Source organism: Musca domestica, unplaced genomic scaffold, assembly GCF_030504385.1.
Source record: "Musca domestica strain aabys unplaced genomic scaffold, Musca_domestica.polishedcontigs.V.1.1 14, whole genome shotgun sequence".
NCBI lineage: Eukaryota > Metazoa > Arthropoda > Insecta > Diptera > Muscidae > Musca > Musca domestica.
Window position 1 is genome coordinate 16,389,168 of NW_026712192.1, and position 20,666 is coordinate 16,409,833.

Genomic DNA, 20,666 nt, shown 5'->3' on the forward strand with positions numbered 1-20,666 from the left:
CAGTCGTTTTTGTTGTTCATTGTCATGAATTGTAATTTCTGGAAAAGCAAGCATTTCATAATAGAGGCAAACTTGACTCAAGGGTACCACGGAAATGGATGTGGCCTCTGTTTGTCTGTCTGGCTGCCTGGGTGGCTGGCAACTGCAAATGTTGGTCCCAAATGGCAAATGGGGAGAAAATCGTTAATTTCACTCACATATCAACATTCATTTTAATATTTCTCTTTTTTATGAAATGTTAATAATAATGACACGCAGACACACACTTATGTACATAATCAACTCACACACATACAAATTGTTAATGCATAGGCCTTCTCACAGATTTGCCCTGTTGCAATGTTAATGTCGGCTCTCGAACTACACAGTCGACTGACTGACTATCTGGCTGGCTGGCTGGATGTCTGATGGCCACAAGCAAGTAGTTGTCGTTTTCAGTTTTTTTCCCTAGTAGGAATATCCGGAACTCAAAATGAACACACACACATACATGCACAAAAAATAACAACAGAAAAACCTAATGTTAATTATCTAATAGACACATTGGTTATTTATCTCTCTCTGTATGTCAGTTTCTTGTTGCTGCTTCTTCATCGTGTTGTATTTGTTGTAGTTTTTTCTATATTAGTTAAGTATGGAATGGAATGTTAGTATCTATGCTATGTTATGCTATTTGTTTGTTGTTGATGTTGTTGCGGCTGCTATTGGCTTCATCGCGATATAAATACACATGATGTGGAGCGGTAGTAGGATATCCGCATCCGTCCACCAGCAGGGCACACATCCGTGAAGCCCTATGGGTTTGTTTGAATGGTTGGTCGGCTGAATGTCTGACTGGCTGGTTCGCCGGTAACCATGGCTGCGATGAAATGATGATGCCAGTGTTGTTGTTTTTTCTTGCTCCTCTTTTTTAGTATCGTCGTCATCGTTGACATAGCATTTCTGCAAACAATGATGCTGCAATTACTGTAAATAACACAACCGAGAGTATGGGCGACATTGTCGACCCTGATGCATGCTGCATGGCAGCTGGTTCTTCACCTAAAAAAAAGAAAAAAAAAAACAAGAAAAATAGATAAAGAAGGGCAAAATAGAAAAGAGCGTCAGGAAACGGAAATGGAGAACATTAATGAATATATGGCATATAAATAGATGTTTGTTGGCAGAGGCTAAACATCATTAGCAGGATATGTTAGTGTCGATGTGTTTGTGTGTGAGAGAATGTTTTAATGGTTCTGTGTCGTAAAAAAATATATGTATTTAAAATGTGATGCAATGTGTGCGGAAAAACACCAAAGTTTACATGAAGTCCGCATAAAAATTAAGAGGATGATATTTGCGGACCTAATGGAACTGGGAGCAGGAACTTTGAGAACCAACGAAAAATACTAAAAGATTTAACATCATTAATCCCGGATTGACAAATGTAAGTTTAAGATAAGGTCGAATTTTTGAAAATTTTCTACTTTAAGAGCACGAAAAGTACTTAATGGAATGGTAGGGGCTAGAACTTTAGAATTTTGTAAAAGATCTAGTTGTGGTGTATAAAGGTGGATTAAGGTGGAAATTCAGGACAAAAAGTAATAAAAAAAAAATACAAAATGACACAACATTGTTTTTTGGTGATCGCTAAGAGCTAGAAATCCGCACTTAGATGGCACGCAAAACGGTAAAAAGTAAACAAGTAAAAAAACATTAAGTTCGGCCGGGCCAAACTTTTAATACCCTCCACCTTAGGGTAAAAGAATCATTAGAAGAAATGTGGCAAAAACCATTAAATTCCGAATATCGGGAGGTACCGTTATATGGGGGCTAAACCAAAACGTGGACCTATAATTACAATGTTTCGCCACACGAACTAGGACCCATTATGACCCACAAATACCAATTTTTAGACAAATCAGTGAAAAAAAGTGGCAAAAACCATCAAAATACCGAATATCGGGAGGTACCGTTATATGGGGGCTATACCAAATCATGGACCCATACATGCAATGTTTCGCCACCGGAGCTGGAACCCATTATGACTCACAAATACCAATTTTCAGACAAATCCATGAAAAAATGTGGCAAAAACCATTAAAATGCCGAATATCGGGAGGTACCGTTATATGGGGGTTACACCAAAACGTGGACCTATAATTACAATGCTTTGCCACACGAACTAGGACCCGTTATGACCCACAAATACCAATTTTTAGACAAATCAGTGAAAAAAAGTGGCAAAAACCATCAAAATACCGAATATCGGGGGGTACCGTTATATGGGGGCTATACCAAATCATGGACCCATACATGCAATGTTTCGCCACCGAAGCTGGAACCCATTATGACTCACAAATACCAATTTTCAGACAAATCCATGAAAAAATGTGGCAAAAACCATTAAAATGCCGAATATCGGGAGGTACCGTTATATGGGGGTTACACCAAAACGTGGACCTATAATTACAATGCTTTGCCACACGAACTAGGACCCGTTATGACCCACAAATACCAATTTTTAGACAAATCAGTGAAAAAAAGTGGCAAAAAACCATCAAAATACCGAATATCGGGGGGTACCGTTATATGGGGGCTATACCAAATCATGGACCCATACATGCAATGTTTCGCCACCGAAGCTGGAACCCATTATGACTCACAAATACCAATTTTCAGACAAATCCGTGAAAAAATGTGGCAAAAAAAAACCAAAATACCGAATATCGGGAGGTACCTTTATATGGGGGCTATACCACAACGTGGTACCAACCATTCTAGACACAATGCAAATAGCTCTGCTAAATTTTGGCGCTCTACGTCAAATAATGTGGGCTGTATCGTGATTTCAACAGACAGACAGACGGACATCGTTAAATCGACTTAGAATTTTATGATGATTATGAATATATATACTTTATGGGGTCTAAGACGAATATTTAAGGATGTTACAAACGGAATGACAAAGTTAATATACCCTCCTTTCCAAGGTGGAGGGTATAAAAATAAAAATGGTACAACACTGGATTTGAGCGTACGGTCAGACTTAGAACTTTGAAATTTTGCATGAGGCTCACTCCATGCGTAAAAGGGAAAATATAAACCAGTAACCAAAAGTCAAATACCGGGCGGGGCCGACTATACAGGGTGAGATGAAAAAACTTCAACCAACTTCAGACTGCTGACATTTCTAAGCCACTCGTCCTACAGTTGTTAAAATTATTCCAGTGACAGCTCATTATTAACTTAGTACAATTAAGTACTTTTTGTTTTTTAAATCCATAACGGGCGGGCCCGACTATGTGATACCCTACACAACTATGTATATTTAGCAGAGCTCCCGTAACAAAAGAAGTTATTTGAAATGAGTAGATCATACCACTTATCAACATTTGGCTTTAGAGCAGTTATGATTTGGTTTCAGAGGGAACTAATATTTGGGAGGTATATCAAATTCTGAATTGATTTTCACTAAATTTGATGCAGATATTTTCATCGTTTATGCCAAATAACATTGCTATAGAGTTTCACGATATCACTTCGAGAAAGATTATACTAACTAACTATTGGAGCCGAGTTCCACCAAATAGAAACGTGATACAATTTGGCATAGGTATTTTTGGGCTGTACCTGATATCTGATACCAAACATCATTCTTGTGGGTGCCTATTACGAATGTGGGGGACTTAAAAACCAAATCGGATGATTCCTATATATGGGAGCTATAGCTATATCTGAACCAATTTTCACCAACTTTTATGTACTTGCTTCTAGACTGAATTGTGTTGGATGTGCCAAAATTCAGGTAATTTGGACTGATATTGGTTATTTGGTGCACAATTAATCCGAAAACGGTTGAAGATATATCTGAACCGATCTTGACAGATTGAATTCGATCCGATGTACAAAAATTCAGGACTTTTGGACTGATATTCATTGGTGCACAATTAACCCGAAATCGGTTAAAGATCTATATGGGAGCTATATCTAAATCTGATTCGATTATCACCAATTTCAATAGGGTTCGTCTTGAGCCAAACAAATATTTTGTGGAAAATTTCATCTCAATCGGATACTAAATGCGACCTGCATTTTGTTCATAAGTATACATGGACAGACGGATGAACGGACTGACATGCATGCATCGACTCAGAAAGTGATTCTTTGCAGATCATCCAAATTAACTATGGGTCTATATCGCTTCCTTCTCCCTGTTACAAACAAATGGTCAAAGACATAATACCCTTACCACTATGCTGGGTTCGCCTAAAAGTCTGCTACAAAACTTTTGATTGTGAAATGTTAAAAAGCTACTTTACATATGACTCTAACACTATGTAAAAACTGACCTTTAGATGGTACGAAAAGCGGAAAATGGAAAAAATGGTACAACATTGGATTTGAGCGATCGGTAAGATTTAGAATTTTGAAATTTTGCATGAGGCTCACTCAATGTGGAAAGGGGGAAAATATAAACCAAGATTTTGAACTTGGTAATTATGGATATAAAAAATATAATGGGTAAAGCCTAGTTTCCACGTCGTGTTAGAGTCATATGTAAAATTATTTTTTAACATTAAATAATTAACAATTTTGTAGTAGGCACTCAGCAATTTTAAAACTTGAACGAAACACACGAAGTTGCAACTCCCCATGTAAATGGCTTTAAAAAAGGCAGGCTCTATGAGGATAATAGGGTCTTTTCTTAAAGCTTAAATCTCAAAATGTAGGTCATAATAAGAGTAAAATATAAGACCCTAGCAAATGTCCGCTACTTCAACTGTGAAAAGTCCACCTTAAAATTTTAGATTCATTCTAACAGTTCGCGATAGGCCTTTTAATGCTCAAAATGCACAATTGGTTTAGTTTGACAGATTTTTTAATCAAAACTTCGTATATCGTATTAAATTTTCAGACTTTCAAGGTATTATATATTTATTATTTTTTCTTTTTTGAAAAGAAAAAATAGTCTTCTAAATCTTTGATTTTGAAGTTTTTCGAGGGGGATATTGGTAAAACCATTGCACAATGGATCCACATCAAATTTTTCTGTTCAAAACTATTTCAATCTCTTCATATATAAACCCTAAAAAACACCGGTGACCTCAATATCAAATTTTATCATTTTATCTCTATCCTTTCACCTAATACCCAATTTAGTATAACTTAGTACTTTTCGAACAATTTTAGTACACATTTTTAAAAATCACCTCCAACCACTGACACCAATAGTGGCATCTATATCGAATTTTACAATTTCAGCCCTATTTCTTCACCCAGTACCATTCAGTACTTTTCGTACAATTCTAGTACACATTTCCGAAACCATCTCCATATGTCCAGGCTACACATGAAAAGCGATCCTAATACCAAATTTCAGATTTCAAGCACTATATCTTTACCCAATACCAAATTGTACAAAATATGGTACCATTTAGTACTTTTCATACACATTATTATTATTATTATTATTATTATTATTATTATTATTATTATTATTATTATTATTATTATTATTATTATTATTATTATTATTATTATTATTATTATTATAGTACACATTTCCAAAAGCAAATCATTATCACAAACCTACCACAAGGATGGACCCCACTACAAACTTTCGAAATTCCAGCTCCTTCCGTTCACCCTTAGCCAAACTATTCCAAATTTAGTACCTTTTAGGATAGTTCGCACACTTAGTATACATTTCCAAAACCACCTTCATATATAAAACTAACTTTGCTACCTTGATTCCCACACTAAATTTTCAGATTTTAGCTCCATTAGAAGTTTAGAACTTTTCGTAACCTTAAACTTCGCATTCCCGAAACCGCTTCAAAAAGCAACTGTAAGGGATAATGGGTTGCTGAAACAGTGAAAATAAAAAATCTGCTACAGGCCTATCGGTTACATTTAGAATCATTTTGATATGGCCCTCATAACCCCAATCTCAAATATTTTATATGTTTTTATATTCTTCGCCATATCGCGACGGAGGGTGTACAAATAATAGATTGTCTCTTTGGACCCCATTCATCTCAGGATATTTGGAGCCGATCTAGCAATGTCCGTCTGTCTGGCTTGCTATTGCGCACGATAACTCTTGAAGAGTGTATCCGAATCGGTCCAAACTTGGTTCATCGTAATATTATGGTCAAACTTAGATTGAGTTAGAGGATTGGCAGTATCGGCCCACCGCTTCTGGTATCTGCCCCACAACGGATAAAGAAAGAGAAATACCAAATTCTCATAAAATGCGAAATGAGTATCCGATTCATTCTAAGCTTCACACATTCTAATATTTTCACTAACACAAGATGTGGTATAAAGACCATAGAATTAATAGACATTTTGGTCTACTACTTTTGGTGAAACCTTTGCCTGACAAGTATTCTTATAGAATTGCAAATAACGTTTGATTTTCTTTAAATTCTACAGAACCCAATATTTTTATCAACATTAGATGAAGTAGAATACTTTGGTCCATTGTATGATATTTCCAAAAATGATCACATATCCCAAATCTGGAATCGAAGTCGAAATGGACAATATTGGCCAAATCCTTCGGACCCTCCCCCATTAAAGATTAAAAGCTTTAATAATCATAATGCAAATCAATGACATGAAAAAATCTGCAACCAACTTCAGACTGCATTCATTTCAAAGCCACTCGTCCGACAGCTGTTAAAATTATTCCAGTGGCAACTCATTATGTTGCTTACAAGCGCACAAAAGCATTTTGGTGAGAATTTTCCAGAAAAAAAAAAAACTTATTCGTGATGGAATTCAAGCGTGATAGTGTGATTTCTTTATATTTAGCTGGAAAACCACAAGTGGCTATCGTTAGAGCACTCCAGCATTTAAATGTGAATAAATATTTTGTATCTCGTACCATCGCTCGTTACTGTGATACTGGTATCGTAGCCCGACGTCAAGGAAGTGGACGGATGAAAACAGCAACATCAGCAGAAATGGTTCGAAAAGTAAAGAAGCGACTTGATCGAAACCCGCGTCGCAGTGGCCGAAAAATGGCACGTGAACTGAACATATCGCAATATTCCATTCGGCAAATATTCAAAAATGAGCTCGGCGTAAAGCCATTGAAATTCCAAAAATTGCAAGAACTTACACCGCAACAGAAAGATGAGTTGCTTCGCTTGGCCGAAAGTGGTGAACTGCCGAATTGGGTTTTCTCCGATGAGAAAATATTCGTTGTCCAGCAGTTTGTAAACAAACAAAATGATAGAGTTTACTTGCCAAAGAGGTCAGCTGAAAATGTACACCCTTGGTTGGCCACCAGAACTTAATCGCCGGTCATCGTGATGGTGTGGGCCGCCGTAACATCCGATGGCCGCTCTCCGCTCGTATTAATCGACCGTGGCATGAGAATAAATGCCGAATATTATCGCGAAAATATTCTGGAGGGGCACGTAAACATTTTGGGCGCAGACCTAGGACATTCCAACTGGAGTCAGCACCATCGCACTCAGCACGCGCCACCCAAGATTGGTTACAAAATGAGGTTCTTCGCTTCATTTCCAGCGCACAATGGTCACCAAAATCTCCGGATTCCAATCTGTTAGACTATTGTGTCTGGAGTATTTTGGAAAGCAAGTTTCGATCACCTCAAGTAAGCGCTTCGCCGGGAATGGGCCAAAATACCGCAGAGCAACATTTGGGCAGCGTGTGACGGTCTCATTGGCCCTTAATAAGGCCATAATTCGTGTCAAAGGTGACCAATTCGAAAAAATTTTAACCTTTTCTACAATTTGATGGTATTTCCGACATTTTTTGCTTCCATTCAATAAATTAAAAAAGTTAGAATCTTGAATTTTTGCACGAGGGTTAGTGTTGATATGTAGGCGTTTGGGTTCTAAAAAAATCGTTCCAAAGGTTACGGAGAGTACTAAATTTTTTATTGGGTGAAAGATTAGATTTAAAATTCCGAAATTCTGTATCACATATAACATTTAGAATCATTTTGATCGCGACAGAGGGTGTACATCATTTGATACGACCAAAACGTGCCTCTTCCAAAGTTTTAGACCCTACGTTTCCGTTGCATGGCATAGGGTTGTCTGTCTGTTTGTAGAAGGGAGTATCCGATTTCCTCCAAACTTGGTACATCGTAAAATTATGGTCAAACTTAGATCGATTCACTTCTTCTGGTTCCTCCCACACACGCTCATTCAATCCGATATAAACATTCGATTCAATTCAAGCTCAGTACATCTCAGTATTTTCATCAAAACAAGATCTATTGTGAAGATGGTAGATATCGGTCCACTCCTTTTGGTACCTTCTCCAGAAAGTGTCAAAATTTGGAATATTTACAACTCTTAAAAAATGTGAAATAAAAGTCTGACTATTCTAAAATTGCACACATTCCAATATTTTTATTAACACAAGGTATGTTATTAAAATTGGATATATTGATCCACTCCTTCTGGTACCTCCTCCACAACGGGTCAAATTTTTCAATAACCATTAATCTCATAAAACTCGAAATTAGCATACGATTCCTTTTGTCAAACTCCAATATCAACACAAGAAGTTGGTAGATATCGGACGACTCCTTCTAGTACCTCACCCACAAAAGGTCAAAATTTTGAACAACCAAAACGATTATAAACGGCGAATTGGGCATCCAACTCCTTCAAATTTCACACACCCCAATATTTAGACCCTACACCACATTGTAGTAAGGGTATTATGTCTTTGTGAATTTGTTTGTAACAGGGAGAAGGAATTAAGATAGACCCATAGTTACTTTTGAGGATAATCATAGAATCACTTTCTGAGTCGATTTATGCATGCGTTCTATGCATTCTTGTGAACAAAATGCAGGTCGCATTTATTATTGAGATGAAAATTTGCAAACAAAATTTGTTTGGTCCAAGGACGAACCCTATTGAAATTTATGATAATTGGATCAGATTTAGATATAGCTGCCATATATACCTTCAAGCGATTTCGGGTTAATTGTGCACCAAATAACCAATATAAGTCCTAATGACCAGACCTGATAAGTTATGGCACATAGAAATATTTATATTAAACTTCGGTCAGGTACGAAATGGACAATATTGGTCAACCCTTTCGGACCCCATAAAGGGTAAATCGCAAGTGGCTGAGGCTGTCGGCTAAACCGATGGATACTTTATAACTTGTTTTATATAGTTTTGGTCCAAAATCGATCTGCAAACTTTAATTTCCCTTCGAAATATTTTTTATCCTTTTTTTCGACTTATGTTGGAAAGTCATCAAAAGATTCACTTCCGACAACTTTCGATTGGAAGTCTGAATGAGTTTGAATTTGAAGATGCTGTCCGACCAAACCTTCATTGTTTGGTTTGCTGGGTAACTCAGCCTATGTAAAAGCTTCTGGGGTAGTTGTATTTCCACGTTATCCAATTTTGAATATTTTATTAAAATTAATCCGATTCTTGGAAGAAGCCAGTAAATCCAGCTCAAATGTTTTTTTTGTTAATAAAATATTCAAAGAATTTCCGATTCATGACAAAAGAACAAGTGTTGCCATGTTTGCACTATTATTAGTTTACATATTTTTGTTTTCGTTTTTTAAATCCTGCAATCCAATTATTAACAGAATTTGTGATGTTTTGTTGGTTCAACTATGTTCAATTTACAATCTCATATTTACCGATAATATATCAGCAGCAGTGGAAGAAGTTTTGCAATTGTGCATGAAAATATAATATTGAAATACGTGCAGAGGATGCCATGCTAGGGGGGGAGAGGGTGAGGGGTTGGTCTTTGTGAAAAAAAGGTGTGGGCGGATGGTTGGATGGCTGAATGAATGGAGCGATGGTGGATGGCATTGTGTTTGAGTAATGAAATGCATGCATATTGTTTATTATTGGATTGCTGCAGACATTTCGAAGGGTGTAACTTTTTTTTAGTATTTTTTTTTTTTGATTATTTTCCACACTGAGAGATTTCAACACTCCCTCGGTTTGGATAATTTATATCGTGTTCGATATTTGATTTTGTTGGCTATCACTTTTCCTGCTGCTGTGAGTTCTCTTTGTTCAATGTGTAGTCAATGCTTATTAACCCCACCAGATAGAGGTGAGGAGTGGGGAATACCTACCATTTAGTACGTGTACCATCACAGTTCCAGTGATATCATTACCAAGGGTACACGAATAGTTGCCAGTATCATGTCGATTGGCATTGGCAATATAGAGGCGACTGAAAGCACGTCCGGGTAGCATATCGGTTTTAACGCTGCAACGAAACAAAACGAAATGGAAAAAGGGGTGAATAAGAATATGAATAGTAAACCACAGCGCCGCAGTAAGCAGTAACTATAAAAAGAAATGTATTTCCAACCGACTCCCCCAAACCCCATTTTTATGGGAAACAACAACAACAACAATGACAAATCAAAAATCCCCCTCAGTAATAAATATATACATGTGTATATATTGATTCGGAGGAATTGGAACGCATGATTTACAATGAACAAATATGTTTTGTTTTGTTTGTTTGCTTTCAAAATATATTTGATGGCAAATCACACGCATATCTCTCAGTCATACGCGACTTTTGAGTGGTATTTGTTGTTGTTATTGTCTTTTTTTCTTCTTTCGTAGTTGTTGTAATCCCCAATCACCATCTCAACTGCACAGTGTTTAGAATAGGGGTAAGGTATTTTATCTGGTATTCCCTGCCTTACCCCCTGGTAAACATTACCATCGTTCTCCACTAATAAACAAACGTTGTTTTTATAAAAACAACAATAAAGGGATAAAGCCTAAAAATTTTGCAACAACAAAAAACTTTAAATTATAATTTTAATCATAGCTTGTATGATTGAATTCCCCCATAAAAACTTTTAATTGTCATGTGGAGCTGTACTAAATTAGCAAAGTGGTGTAGGGCCCCGCCCGACTTTAAGACTTTCTTTACTGGTTTTATTGTATTCGGCAGTTCACCACTTTCGGCCAAGCGAAGCAACTCTTTAGCTCTTTTGAGTCTATTTTCTTTCAGTTGCGGTGTAAGTTCTTGCACTTTTTGGAATTTTAATGCCTTTACCCCGAGCTCATTTTTCAATATTTGCCGAATGGAATATTGCGATATTTTCAGCTCACGAGCTTCTTTACTTTTCGAACCATTTCTGCTGATGTTGCTGTTTTCTACCGTCCAATTTCTTGACTTCGGGCTACGCTACCAGTATCATACCAAATATAATGAAATCACACGATTGCATTCTATCACGAATAACTTTTTTCTGGAAAATTCTCACCAAAATGCTTCTGTACGCTTGTAAACAATATAATGAGCTATCACTGGAAAAATGCTAACAGCTGTCGGACGAGTGGCTTAGAAATGACAGTTTTTTTATCTCACCCTGTATATATATCCTTGATCAGCATAAAATTCTATATCGATTTAGCGATGTCCGTCCGGCTGTGGCAATCACTGCACCCGAAGTATGCTGATAAAATTTTACTCAGATGTGTCTTTGAACCGCAGGATTTTTGGTATTAAAAATGGGCTGTATAGGTCCACGTTTAGGTATAGCCCCCATATAACGATATCTCCCTATATTATTTTATATTATTTTGATGATTTTAGCAAAATTATTCACCTAACTTTTTTTCAAATTTCGTATTTGTAGTTCGTAACGGGTATTACAGCCTATGACAGAAAATTGCCTATGTAGGTTCACGTCTTCGTATAGACTCTAAAATAACGGTAAATGGTTCTAAATGGTGTAGGGTATTCAAAGCTCGGCCCGGTCGAACTTATTGCTTTTTTACTTGTTTTTTTATTTATACCCTAGAGAGCAAATTCATGGTAGAATCGCCATGTCTCTTAAGTCGAAATCCATTAAATGTATTTGAAGTCCATTGAGCTATGTTTGTCTGTCTGACCGGCTGATACAACCAATAACTTTCAATGGGAGTATGCACATTTTTCCAAATCGTAATACTTTTGTCAAACTTAGATCAAGTCTGAAGATGGCACACTTCGGTCCCCTTCCTCGGAAATCTCCCAACAAAATTTCAACCTTAACAAATAAAACAAGTACAAAAGCAGCTAAGTACGACCGAGCTGAACTTTCGGAAGAAACTAAAAATAAAAAATTCAAAAGAAACTCCGCCGAAAATTACCCCTAGACTGCAGTTACGATTCCGAACTTCAAATATGAAATTTGAAACAAATTCACCTGAAATGTCGCTAATATCATCAAAATACCGAATAAAGGGAGGTACCGTTATATAGGTTCTATACAAAGACGTGGACCTGCATAGACAATTTTACGTCATGGGTTGTAGTACCCAATACGAAATTTGAAATAATTCCGGTGCATAATGTCGCTAAAATCATAGAAATACTGAATATCTGGGGGTACCGTTATATGGGGGCTTTACGATATCGTTTACCGATATAGCACATTTTCGAACTTAACTTCCCTGCAGATAAAAGACAGATCGGATCATATATATTTTGTTGCTAATACCAATACTAATCTAATACTAATACTGTACTAATACAAATACAAATACAAATACTAATGCTAATACTAGTACTAATACTAATACTAATACTAATACTAATACTAATACTAATACTAATACTAATACTAATACTAATACTAATACTAATACTAATACTAATACTAATACTAATACTAATACTAATACTAATACTAATACTAATACTAATACTAATACTAATACTAATACTAATACTAATACTAATACTAATACTAATACTAATACTAATACTAATACTAATACTAATACTAATACTAATACTAATACTAATACTAATACTAATACTAATACTAATACTAAGCCGTCTGGCTGGTGCGCACGATACCTCTCGAAGGAAGTACACGAATTGGTCCAAACTTGGTACATTGTAATATTATTGTCAAACTTAGATTGAGTTCGGAGTCGGGTAATATCGGTCCACTCCTTCTGGTACCTCATCCACAAAAGGTGGCATTTTTCAAAAAAAATATTTTACTGCACACAAAGAGATACCTCTGATACCTCTCCCATATGGGTCAGCATTTTGAATATCCATTGAGCTCAAAAAACGCGAAATTAACATCTAATTTTATTCAGACTTGGTACATCTCAATATTTTCATCAACCCAAGATCTGTCATAAAGACGGTAGAGATCGGACCATTTCTTCTGGTATATCCCGCACAAAGGCTTCAAGTCATTGGAAAACAAAACAGTCGAAGAAAGCAAAATAATCATCCGACTCTTCAATTTATGTATGTATGTATGTGTAGTACAAACATTTCTCTGTGAACCCTTTTGGAACATCAGGGTCAAAGGGTCACATTTGTCAATACTATTATCAGTCATTGCTTGCGAACAAGCGATTCCTAAATTTCAAATGTTCAGTTCCATCCCTCTCTAAAATTTAGTACCATTTGGTACTTTACATACTTTTTTAGTACGTATTTCCAAAACTACATCCAGATTTCGACCCTACACATTAATGGTGATCCTAATGCCAAATTTCACATTTCCAAAACCACCTCTTTATTTTAACCCTACCCATCAGCTGTGTGTCCAATATTAACGTTACAAATGTTTAGCTCCATCCTTTCACCCAAAACCAAATTATACCAAATTTAGTTTCAAAACCACTTCCTTTCCAAACTCAATCCTGAAAGTACATTTATGGTTCGAATTTCCAAAAAAAACTTTGTTTCTTTTTTTTCTACACCACACCAGTGACCATTATTCCAAATTTCCGAATTCTAGGTCTATCCGTTTGTCCAATAAAATGGATTCAATTTTTAGTACCGTTTCGCCCTGGCTTTGTATCAATCGGACAGTCAATCGATCATGCTCTACTCTTATATATAAAGACAAAAAAAAAATGGGTTTGGCCAGGGTATCTCCCATCCCGTGTCACTGTGCCCCACCATTGCCACGTTGCCATTAATTCTGCATCAATGACCCTCGAAGGAAACGGATATTTGTATTTATGTTTCAACTGCAAACCAAACAAAAGGGTACCGAGTGTGAATATCAACGTGACTGTTTACATGTACATGTACGTGTGTGTGGGTATGAGTGTATGTGTGTGTTTGTGCCCGTGTGTATTTTCATTATTTAATGGAATTTTTCTATGCTAAGCACGAGATGAGAACAGATAATATTGGTGGAAAACACGCGCGCACTCACAACACACACACACACCCCCACAAAAAGACGGGAATTGTCATAAATGACAACGACAGCAACAAAAAATACAACAATGATGGCGATGACGACAACATGTCGCATGAGTAATGCAATTCTGGTCTGATATCACGTATACGTCGCCAAGTACCATCATCATAAACAACATCATTAACAAGCAGAATAAGAGTCACCCGTCCAAACAACCCATCAACCCTCGGAACATTTCTAAGCCAAAAACCAATTGGATGCCATTAGAGTTTTAAACTCAAATTTAATACTTAATGAGGAATCTTTAATGAAAAGAAGAAGAAGAGAAAAAAACAAAGTTCCACAAAAGGGGGGAGGGGATGCCTGAATCCTGTAAAAGTTTTTGCCATTGATTGAAATGATAGTTTGCTTTTATGGCTCAGTTAGAATTTAAGCTGCACATGAGTTGCCCTGAATAAAATAGACACTTTTCTTTTGCCAAAGACATGCGGAGCCATTCAATACCAGGAATCCATTTCATTTGAATCCCTAACACAATCTGAAGATTTGCATGAGTTACTTTGAAAAAAAAGGTGGATAGACAGCACTTGACGCCATACACCATACAGAGAACAAAATGTAGCCTACGTTTTGCCAGAGAGTTAGCCACCCGGTGAGATATGGGATCTAATGTTTATTGCTATTATCAAGCCTAATAATTTATTGCGGAGCATTTTTATTTAAAGGGGTGGGAAAATGCTGTCATTGGACAAACGAAGAGAAATGTGTTACTCTGCAATAGAACATTGAGGATAAAATTAATTGGGATGTTAGGATTGCAAAAATCGCTTTTTTCAAAGGTCCAATCCGAAATTGGCGCCCAAGCAGCAGTTTGACAATTAAATAAGACTAAAATTCTCTCGACATATTTTCTGAGTCACTACGCCTTGTTTGTAATTTAGTATTGGATTTTTCTGGGCAAAACCTCAATTTTTACATCACTATATTCCAATACATTGATGGGATGCGCTAGAAAAGATATTCAAATTAAGTTAGGCGAAAAATATGTGGAAGGCAGACATATTTCTATTACACTGTACAACACAGAAAAATAATATCAAAAAACATCTAGTAAAATATGAAAGTAGACCTAAAAAAAAAGAGCTGATCTTATCTATACAGTGTGGGATAAAAAACTACAAGAAAGTCAAACGCCATAATTTTTACATTTTTTTTTTAAATTTCATTGAATGAAAGCAAAAAATGTCGGAAATAGCATCAAATTTTCTAATAAGTTTAGATTTATTCTCATTTGTCACGAATTCGGAACGAATTATGGCCTTCAAACGGCAAATGAAACAGTCGCACGCTGCCCGAATGTTGCTCTGCGGTATTTTGGCCCATTCCCGGCGAAGCGCTTGCTTGAGGTGATAGACACTTTGGTATTTTTTCGTGTCAACCTTGCTTTCTAAAATACTCCAGACACAATAGTCCGGAGATTTTTGTGGCCATTGTGCGCTGGAAATGAAGCGAGGAACCTCAGTTTGTAATCATTCTTGGGTGGCACGTGCTGAGTCCTGTTAGAACGTCCAAGGTCTGCGGACAAAATGTTTGCGTGCTCAAGGCTTTAATACACCCTCCAGAATATTTTCGCGATAATATTCGGCATTTATTCTGATGCCACAGTCGATTAATACGAGCGGAGAGCGACCATCGGCTGTTATGGCAATCCACACCATCACCATGGCTGGCGCTTGAGTTCTGGTGGTGTACATTTCACTTTTATTACTTTTCGTACCGATCTAGTACGAATTTCCACCCAGCCTTATCTAACCCCATCGGAACAACGGTGACCCTCATCCAAACGGCCAATGAAATTGTCACACGCTGCCCAAATTTTGCTCGCTTGCTTGAGGTGATCGACGCTTTAATATTTTTTAGCGCCAACCTTGCTTTCCAAAATTCTCCAGACACAATAGTCCAACGGATTGCAATTCCGGAGATTTTGGTGGCCATTGTGCGCTGGAAATGAGGCGAGGAACCTCATTTTGTAACCATTCTTGGATGGCGCGTGCTGACTGCAATGGTGCTGAGTCCTGTTGGAATGTGCAAGGTCTGCGGCCAAAATGTTTGCGTGACCAAGTCTTTAATACAACCAGAATATTTTCGCGAAAATATTCGGCATTTATTCTGATGTCGATTAATACGAGCGTAAAGAGACCATCGGCTGCTATGGCGGCCCACACCATCCCCATGGCCGGTGCTTGAATTCAGGTGGCCAACCGAAGGTGCACATTTTCAGCTGACCTCTTTGGCAAGTAAACATGATCATTTTGTTTGTTTACAACTGCTGGACAACGAATGTTTTCTCATCGAAGAAAACCAAATTCGGTAGTTCAGCACTTTCTCTTTTTATTTGAGTCTATATTCTTTCTTTGCGGTGTAAGTTTTTGCACTTTTTGCAATTTCAATGGCTTCATCCCTAGCTCATTTTTCAATATTTGCCGAATGGACGCGTGTTTCCATCAAGTCGCTTCGTTACTTTTCGAACCATTTCTGCTGATGTTGGTGTATTCTTCCGTTCACTTCCTTGACGTCGGGCTACGCTACCAGCATTACGGTAACGAGCGATGGTACGAGACATAAAAGATTTATTCACATTTAAATGCTAGATTGCTCTAATGATAGCCACTTGTGGTTTTCCAGTCAAAAATAAAGAGATCACACTATCCCGCTTGAATTCCATCAGGAATAACTTTTTTTCCTGAAAAATTCTCACCAAAATGCGTTTGTACGCTTGTAAACAATATAATAAGCTGTCACTAGAATAATTTTAACAGCTGTCGGACGAGTGGCTTAGAAATGACAGCAGTCTGAAGTTGGTTGCCGTTTTTTCATCGCACCCCTCCTTAATATATCGGATATTGAAACCTTTTTTTTTTGTTAAAAAGATATTATCCAAACACAAAGCTTTTAAATTGGACGTTGTTATTAAACTGATTTCAAAGTTTTGAATCCATTTTCTTTTTTTTTGAAAAGTCGGCTATTTTGATTTGTCCCTCCATGCCCTAGCTAGCTATTGGTCATTTACTTTGAATTACATGAACATTTCAAACTAACGGAAGGACGGACGGACTATGACACACACACATTAAAATCTCATCTATAAAATAGTTATTTTCTTTTTTCCAATTTTTTTTTTTTGCTGAAGATAATTGAAACCTCCCGCTATTGAAGAAACTTTTTAAATTAAACTGCAACTCTGAGTTCAACCACCATGACGCTTCCATTTTTACCATGTTGCATGAAATGACTTTCTCCGAAAGTCAACTCCAACGCCAACAACACGGCCACCACACTGCATATCACTTTGATTGGTTTTTCTTCGGCAACACGGCGATAGTTGATGTTATTCTTTATTCCGTTTTATTGTTTTTGTTTTCTTTTCTCTGCCCTCTCCCCCACTCTCTCTTTTTCTCTTCTTCGAAAAAATGACAAAATTGCATTATTCGTTGGCCACAATTGTCAAAGTCCAAAAAGGATTTGGTTAAGTTTGAGAGGGAGAGTGGGGGAGGCAACTTTTCAATACCATCTCTCAGAGATTGTCCTAAATCTTGTTTTTTGCCTCAAACTTTCTACGTCCACTTTGTGGGTGTTTGAATCTCTTTATATGGGTGGGTGTGTGTGTGGACATGAAGAAAACTATCAGCTGGCATCAATACGAATGCCAGGCAGGTAGTAGGCCGAGACAATGAAAATGTCATGAAAATTGAATGAATTCCTAGATGGCCAATTCTACTCTCACTCTCCCTCTTCTTCTTGCTGTTTCTTCTTCTATGAGTTGTGGATATCGATTTGAGATGTTGCAAGGTGTTTGTTCATTCGTTTCTATTATGGTAGTGGTTAGATGACTTTTGAGTGTGTGTGTGTGTGTGTGCGTGTGTTATGGATGTATAAATCTACTCTGTATCAACGGAAAATGACAGAATGAAGTATAAGATTAAATTTTCGATTTTGTCGATGTTGTTGCTGTTTTCTTTTTTGTTTTTGTCTTGCTAAGTCATGCTCTTTGTTGGTGTCTAGCAGTTTTGACAAATAGCCTTTCAATGAGTCCAAATGAAATATAGTAGTACAGTGCCTTTAATATTTATATTTCAAGGCACACAAACACACCATAGGCATACGTACATTAATACGGATGTATGTATGTATGTCTGTACGTATATGTGAGCGCAGAGAGTACATATGAACTCCCTCAGACCGAGAACAGATGTATAATGAAGTATGGCTTAATCTTGTTAAATGCCAGCAAGTTGTCACAATATTTCAACTTACATGGTTATGCTACTTCGTTCAGGTTGAACGAAAGCATAACAAGTGGAGAAAGATGAAAATGTTTATAAGTGCGGTTGTAAGATTTAGAAGACTTTCCAAAAGAATTTTAGTTTTATTTAATTCTTTGGTTCCTCTTCTATTGAGCTTACGATCTCGTCACTTGGGTAAAAAATGTTTTTTTGTCATAGAAGTTATTTTTAAAATAACTTCTGGGGAGAATATCCCAGACAAAAAACAAGGGAACTGATGAGGATTGGTGGCTCTTTCCGAAACCTAGGTATTCCCTGCCTTTACCCCCTGGTAAACATTACCATCGTTCTCCACTCATAAACAAAAGTTGTTTTTTTAAAAACAACAATAAAGGGATAAGCCTGACCATTTTGCCACAACAAAATACTACGGTATCCCGAACAAACAAGCCACACTGTTCTGATAAATGTTTAAGTAGATTATGTTGTTGTTGCTGTTGTTGACATCTCAAGTTAATATTTATAGCAATTATTATTGCAGATCAGATTTGACACGAGCTGCCGCCGGACAATGTGTTAAAACAATTAAAAGTGGTAATCAGTTTGACTTTGGGCCGTTGGTAAATCGTTCGTTAATATTTTAATGATTGGAAAAGGGTGGAAAATGGAATTCAGAATTCTTAAAAAAGTTTCCAAAAACCAAAAAATTTAGAATTTTTTTTTGAAAGTAGCATATTTAAATTATCTATATTAATAAAAGAATAAAGAGATTGACTGACTTAATGATTCATCAACGCCCAGACGAAACGGCTGAAGCTAGACATTTTAAATTGGTGTGAAGGTGCCAGATTAGGCTGGGTTTTTGGAAATTCATAGAACGGTACAAAAAGTACTAAAAGGTACTAAATATTACTGTGATGGATGTACCAAATTTTTTGGAAATTTGCACTGTAAATCTACGAAAAGTACTAAAATGTACTACATTTGGTAACATTTCGTATCATGTGAAAAGTTGGAAATTTATACCTATGTGTACTAAAATGTACTAAATTTGGTATAATTTGGAATTGAGATTACTGTCGCAGTGTAATATTGGGATATGTAGGAAGTTTTGGAAATTCGTACTTATGTGTACTAAATCGTACTAGATTTCGTACATTATAAATTTTGGGAGAACAGATAGAGTTGGAATCCTGAAATTTGGAAAAAAAAGATTTCCGTAGGATTGTATAATGTTGGTAGTTACGGAAATTTGTACTTGTGTTCTAAATTTGGTTTGATTTGGTTGAACTGATAGAGCTGGAAATATTTGGATTTGGAATTAAGATTACTTTTGGATAGTGTGATTGAGGCATGGAGGTAGTTTTGTTAAATTGTATTAAATTTGGTATAATTTGAAATTTGGAAAAAAGATTTCTGTCGGTATGTAGGATTGTCGGTGTGTATTAAGTTTTGGAAATTCGTACTTATATGTATTGGAATAAGAATCTTGCCTTGAAATTTGGAATAAGAATTACTGTTGAAGTGTAGGATTGAGGTTTGTACTTAATTGTACTAAATTTGGTATTGGGTGAGGGGGTAGGCTTGGCATGCTAAAATTTGAGATAGATGTCACTGTTGGTGTATTGGTTTTCGAAGTTCGTCCTATATTTTTACAAAAAGTACTAAATGGTAATACATTTCGTACTGGGTGAAGGGTTAGAGCTGAAATCCTCAAATTTGATACTAAGGTAACTGTTGATATCGGGAATTAAGATATGGATCTGTTTTTTTTTTTTAATTGTACTATAATTTTAAGAAAAGTTCTGAATTATAATTGTTATTGTAATTTGATATTTGGGGAAAAGGATAGGGCTGGAATCCTCAGATATGATATTTAGGTAATTGTTGGTATGTGGAATTGGGATATGGAGGTGGTTTTGTAAATGTGTACTAAATTGGGTAGTGCGTGAAGGAATAGAGCTGAAATCCCGAAATTTGATATTGAGGTCTTTGTTGGTATCTGGGATTCAGATATGGAGGTGGTTTTGGAAATCCATACAAAGCTTAAGAATTTTTTTTTTCACAATTTTCCTTTTTTTATTTTATGCAAATGTAGCACTTTTTCCGAAATCTACTGTCCAATAGCCATCCTGGGCTTTGGAAAATTTCAATTGGACCTAGGTTAGGTTAGGTTGAAAAGAGGGGCGAAGCAATTCAAGCCTTTATTTAGCTTTGGCCATAAA

At 36.5% G+C, this 20,666-nt stretch overlaps 1 protein-coding gene across 1 annotated transcript in view; it reads right to left on the reverse strand.

Moving 5' to 3' along the window:
* Nucleotides 1-862: 862 nt before the first annotated feature.
* LOC131801131 (obscurin-like) overlaps nt 863-20,666 on the reverse strand; it is a 212,667-nt gene continuing 192,863 nt past the window's right edge. Inside the window, exons 6-7 of the mRNA XM_059119242.1 lie at nt 10,097-10,233; nt 863-1,041 (exon numbers count right to left, since the gene is read on the reverse strand). Coding sequence (XP_058975225.1) covers nt 923-1,041; nt 10,097-10,233 — 256 coding nt within the window. The 3' untranslated portion in view covers nt 863-922. The remainder of the gene's footprint in view (nt 1,042-10,096; nt 10,234-20,666) is intronic.